Source organism: Schistocerca serialis, chromosome 5 (genome assembly GCF_023864345.2).
Source record: "Schistocerca serialis cubense isolate TAMUIC-IGC-003099 chromosome 5, iqSchSeri2.2, whole genome shotgun sequence".
In the NCBI taxonomy this organism is placed as follows: domain Eukaryota; kingdom Metazoa; phylum Arthropoda; class Insecta; order Orthoptera; family Acrididae; genus Schistocerca; species Schistocerca serialis.
Window position 1 is genome coordinate 611,336,626 of NC_064642.1, and position 6,000 is coordinate 611,342,625.

The window sequence follows — 6,000 nt, forward strand, 5'->3', positions numbered from 1 at the left end:
TGCCTTACGCTGGTCCAACATCCGGTAAGATTGGTAGACTCCTTCATATGGCATCCATTGTAATTTTTTGCTCCCTTCATAAAAGATAAAAAGTATTCTTTGTAATGTTAAAGTCGATCTAGGTCTCCAAATGCCAGGTGTATATCGCATTCTGTGCAAATGTGGCGTTTCCTATAAGAAAAGTCATGGAGAGATGCATAGGGGATCAGCAACACACTTGAATGAAACAACGATGTAAATCAGCTGTCACCAAGCACAGCCTCAAATATAATCATGAAATGAAACACGACGACACCAGTATTGCGGTGCAAACACCAAGTTTGTAGAACAGTGTGATTAAGGAGTCTACAAAGATAAGATATCAGATAACCTAACAAACAAGGATGGAGGATTAAATTTAAGTAATGCTTGGGCTCCCATGCTCAATTTATTAAAATCTCAGCAACCAACGTATTCCCCAGAGCTGGAAAACACTGAGAGAATTTGTGAGCTCTGTAAAACAAAAGAGCATCAAAGCATGTAGTGGGAATTTAACTCGGTTATAATAGCGATGTGAGACCAACAGTAATTAAAAGTCTGGTCGGAGTCCAGAAAGCGAGTACACATAAAAGCAAAACTTGCAGCACCTGAAGAAGATGGTTGCATCAGTCATCGACATTGTGTGCATAAAATAAAAACAATAACTCAGCAGGAACACTGGAAAGCACACCATTAGTCATCTCGAGTTGCTTCAACTGAACTATAGAGCAGCTGTATAACTAATATATTTCTCAGCAGCAGCATATGTTATACGAGGCACATAGTTTTCCAAGATTTTCATTCTCTATGACCATTACTGGAGTAAGGTGCCCTACCGATCTGCTGGAAAGCAGTCGGAGACACTGACTGGTGTTTCCAGTGGCTAAGACACCATCTTGCTGTCTCCCAAATCAACATCGATGAATTCTGAATGATTCAATTGAAAATTATGCGCCAAATTCATTCCCCATCCTTGTTCTATCCAACTTTGTGCTTTGTCTCTAACGCTCTTGTTAGCAATGGGATGTTAAACCCTAATCTCTCTTCCTACTGAAGATGAAACTACAGTTGCCACCTAGCAACAAACTTTGGAGATTCTGAGTTGTATAGTAATTGGATGATGAGTCATGTGTTGTTCTACATGTTAAGTCAGCTTTTATGAATGCATCCTAAAGGGAATGTCACACGAAGAAAGATTGGGTTTAACATCCTCTTGACAATGAGGTTATTAGAGATGAAGCACAACTCTGATTGTGTGTCAAGGATAGGGAAGAAAATTGGCCATCCCCTTCCAAAGGAACTGTCCTGGCATTCGCTTGCACCAATTTACGGAAATCATGGAAAACCAAAATCTAGATGGCTGGACACGGATTTGAACCGTCTTCCTCCCATGTGAATTTCACGATTTTATTTAAACATCTTGGCAGATGATATATAAAAAAAGTGATCTCTAGACCTATTCTGATGCCTGTAACTAGGATTGTACCTCTCATTTTTAGTGTCTATTGCTTAAGGAAATATTTTTTTAACAACTGTGTATATTTAGTAATTTTAATGACACACAGTAATGGACAAAATATGGAAGTTCGTAATCATATTTTTCATAGCTTTGCTACATGCAAGCTATTTTTTATCCATTGAACATATTGATTCATTACTGAATTGACCCATGGCTGATACCATGAGTCTCTCTCTCTTGATACAGACCACTATTTACTAACAGTAAATTGAAAATAAGTAATTTCTATTTGACGTCTTCTTTTGATAGCAGATTGTACTAAAACTGGTCTTGTGAATAAAAAAATAGTTTGTTTGACAGTAAATTCAACCAATAAAACTAAAAGTAATAAGGATGCTGGTAATATTACATACTGATACCATTACTTTTATTTAATTTTTGTTAAGGCAGTGTGTGGATAAATTTCATCAATTTCAGTTCTGGGAAGTTCCTTCTTGAGGAAAGATTGCTCTATATGTAGTATATTTTGAGTCAGCAACTGAACTACATGTCCATAATGCTTATACAATGTGGTGTAAATCATTAATGCTGTGCAGTAGTGTTTAACAGTGAACACAATTGTATGTCATGCGTGTTACATTAGTAACTGAGAATGAATTCTGTCTGAATAGTCTGTTTCTCGTGACAGCCACTTTTTATTTAAGAAGTCCTGTTCATGTCAATTGAATAAAGAGAGAATATGGTCTTGAAGTGATTACTAAGACAGTCCTTGATGAAACAAGGGCATAGCATCAGCAAAACCATTTAAGAATGTTTAGCAGACAAACTTCTACTTGAAATGACTCTTCACATGACAATGGAGTTAGTAACAATAATAGTTGGACAAAAACAGCATGACAGCAGTTATTTATTATTATTATTTTACAACCACTTAAGGCTAAGGAGATGACAATTTCTGAGTTATTTTAAGTCTTTATCACTTAATAATAATTGTAAAGCTGTGAAATGTTGCCATAATCAATGTAAAACAATACAATGAGTAGACAGCAAAACATGCGGTGGCTAGTTTATCCCGTGCTGTTTGAAAACAGTATTAGTCGTTTGCTCCTTGACACAGCCACATTGATTTAACACTGAAGCATAATGCAGCGCAATGTAACATGAAATGGAGCAAGCTCTTAGGGTCTATTTTCGTTAATTGGGAGAATTCCTGCAAAGTGTAGTTCATCTATAAAGGAGACTGCACAAAGACCTCTCGAGTACTGTTTATGAGTGTTCGTGATACCTACCAGGTCTGATTTAAGGAAGACACCAATGCAATCCAGAGGTGTGTTGTTAGAGTTGCTAACGGTAGATTCAATCAACACGAGTATTATGGAAATACTCCATGAACCAAAATGGGAATCTCTAAAGGAAACAAACTTTCTTGTCACTCCATTTATACTTTGAACAGGAAAAGGAATGGCTAGCAATGGTATAAGGCACCCTCCACTATGCTATAGGGTGGCTTATGATGTAATGTAGAAGGCTTATAATATTACGCACAATACAAGTTCAGATCAATATACTAAACAGAGTGGAGCATCTGGACACAAGATGTGAAACTCTGCCATGTTTGGCAGTAGTCTCGCAGCAGCCAGTGTTAAACAATCTATTGACACATAACATAAGAGGCCGAAGTGATGTCTAAATTACAAAAGTGATGTTTATGCAGTACACATATGCAGCAAAACTAATGATAATTACTTGATCATTATTGCTGTCATTAAAGTTCATAAAAAAAACTTGTCTGGAAGAAATTTTATGGCCGCCCCAAGCAGTTTCTAGCCATTGCTTTTCAAATAAAAAAATAAAAAAAAAAACCGAAAATGCTGCTTCTGCGTCCCTACCTAATGTAAAAGTCATGTTATTGGTAAGTGACATATAAGTTTCATTTGTTGTAGCATTTAGAGATATTAGGGCGAATTCTGGTTTCGATTTTTTTATGCAATGTAAGCAGTTTGTGCCTAGTACACTACTGAGATGAATTTATCTGTCTGCTTGTGTACGTTCTTTTGGTACTTAAATATTGTATTGATTCTTAACAATTACCTCAGATCTGGCACGCTCTGGTTTTAGAGGCTTCGCAAAATCTGTGTTCCGAACTTCCCATGCTAATGGCGTTTCTGGAGTTATCTATAAAATACAAGAGACGCACGTTACGGTGACATACAATTCATTATTAGCATATTTTAACTGATATACAAGTGCGCTTATTTTTCGTTTTTTATTTTTTGTAACTCTTTCGATTTTACCGGATTCTCCCATTTTAAAACCGAGGTGCTTCAGTCAATGTAATGTTACGAAAAGCCCTCATTTAACGCGCTGTCTTACCTTTCTTTCATAATTTTTTTCCGTGCTACATGCTTGGCAGCGAACATTCTTGCGACTTCCATTTGGAGCAGAAGACGGAATCGACTCCCCAAAAGTTTCCTTCTTTGTTGGTTGGTAATATATACCAACACGATGAAGAAAACTGAAACAAAAGATAGGTATAAAAAGCTTATACTTATTACTAAGATTAATCTTTACCAGAATGCGTGTTACTTAGGCGGTGTTTTCGTCCAATGATTATCCAGTCGATTAGTCCTCATTATATGCCCCATTCGCTGTAGCAGCCTAAAATTATCCTCCTCGATACGCGCGCAGCGCTCTTCTTCCCACTGTAGTTTCTTCAGTTTGCAACACACGTGCTGTCGTGTTGGTGGAGGACTTGAATCTATGGCAGGGAGCGCGGACTGGACCTATACAAGAGGTTAAAAGTTTGAAGCACCAAATCACTCATTTACAAATCCATCAAATGTCATTTATCAACGAATACCAACTTTGCGTCGATGATTGTTATATCTTCTCTGCTGCCATGGACGTATTAACAATTTCTCTCTTCTCGTAAGCATATCGCTTTTGACAGAAGTGTTTCGCGAACGTTATCGATCAAACCAGCGTTGCATAGGTAGTAGCCGCGTGCCATGTATGTACATGAAACTGTTTAAAGCCCAGACCACACGCCCATTACACCTGCACAGACAAATTGTAGCCTATCGACCAAAACTTGCGCAGATATGATTGTAAGACAAAATGGAAGGTGGAGGTTATCTCTAATACTAGTTAGTGACTTGATCGTCTGATACGTCATTTACCAGAACGTAGTCTCTTGCCGCTAAAATTCCTGTCCTAGAACGACAGATGGCAGACCATCTTGTAACTGTCATGCAGACACACGAGATTCGTGGCGATTTATTGAATATAAAAAGCGCAAACAGATCCTAACGTGTATAGAGGAAATTCGAAGAGCTTTGAATATCTGCGGCAGTAAGCTTGCAAGTGGAATAAGGTTGATTTTTTTTTTTTTTTTTTCACACTTGATAGCAAATACCGTACCAGTGGAAAGTCATTTTTTTAAATAGGTAAAAATTAAGTAAATACCTTGTGCTACTAGGTTTGCTAATAACGACAAAATAATTCAAATGAGTTTCGATCAGGGGAATTACAGTAAGGCGACTTGGTTCTCTCTGAGGCCACTTCGAGCGTTGCACGTTTATCAGTCCTAGAGAGCCTGTATCCCTACACAGGCTCTCTAATCAGTCCATCATCTCACTTTGTTATTGGCTGACTTTAAGCCTTTAAGATTATTTTTCGTTTCATAGTTGATACAGTTATTTTGAAGCCCAAACAGCAAAACCCGTCTACTATATTAAGTGCTTCATTTCTTAATCTAATTCCCTCAACATCACATGAATTAATTCGATTACATTCCATTATCCTTGTTTTCGTTTTTTTTTGTATCCTCCTTTCCAGATGCTGTCCATTCCATTCAACTGCTTTTCCAAGTCGTTTGCTGTCTTTGATGGAATTACAATGTCACTGGTAAACCTCAAAGTTTTTATTTCTTCTCCTGGACTTCAGTTCACACTCCAAATTATTCACTTCCTCCCGTACTAAATTGGTGATCTCTTGAAGCCTCAGAATGTGCTCTACCAACCGATCCCTTCTTCTAGTCAGGTTTTACCACAAATTTATCATCTCCCCAGTTCTATTCCATACCTCCTAATGAGTTACATTATCAACCCATCTGATCTTCAGCATTCTTCTGTTGCACCACATCTCAAAAGCTTCCATTCTCTTCTTGTCTAAACTGTTTGTCATCCATTTTTCACTTCCATACATGGCTACACTCCATACAAATACTTTCAGAACAGACTTCCTGACACTTACATCTATACTCGATGTTAACAAATTTCTCTTCTTCAGAAACGCTTTCCTTGCCCTTGTCAGTCTACATTTTATATCCTCTCTTCTTCGACCATCATCAGTTATTTTGCTCCCCAAATAGAAAAACACATTTACTGCTTTAAGCATCTCATTTCCTAATCTAATTCCCACAGCATCACCCGACTTAATTCGACTACATTCCATTATTCTCGTTTTGCTTTTGTTGACGTTCATCTTATACCCTCCTTTCAAGACACTATCCTTTCTGTTCA

The 6,000-nt window shown here is 37.5% G+C and overlaps 1 protein-coding gene across 1 annotated transcript in view; it reads right to left on the bottom strand.

The window, feature by feature from the left end:
- The window catches only part of LOC126480715 (uncharacterized), a 54,777-nt gene extending 50,200 nt beyond the window's left edge, over positions 1-4,577 (bottom strand). Inside the window, exons 1-4 of the mRNA XM_050103968.1 lie at positions 4,342-4,577; positions 4,064-4,260; positions 3,851-3,992; positions 3,569-3,652 (exon numbers count right to left, since the gene is read on the bottom strand). Of these exons, the coding sequence (XP_049959925.1) occupies positions 3,569-3,652; positions 3,851-3,992; positions 4,064-4,260; positions 4,342-4,413 (495 nt within the window). The 5' untranslated portion in view covers positions 4,414-4,577. The remainder of the gene's footprint in view (positions 1-3,568; positions 3,653-3,850; positions 3,993-4,063; positions 4,261-4,341) is intronic.
- Between the last annotated feature and the right edge of the window lie 1,423 nt (positions 4,578-6,000).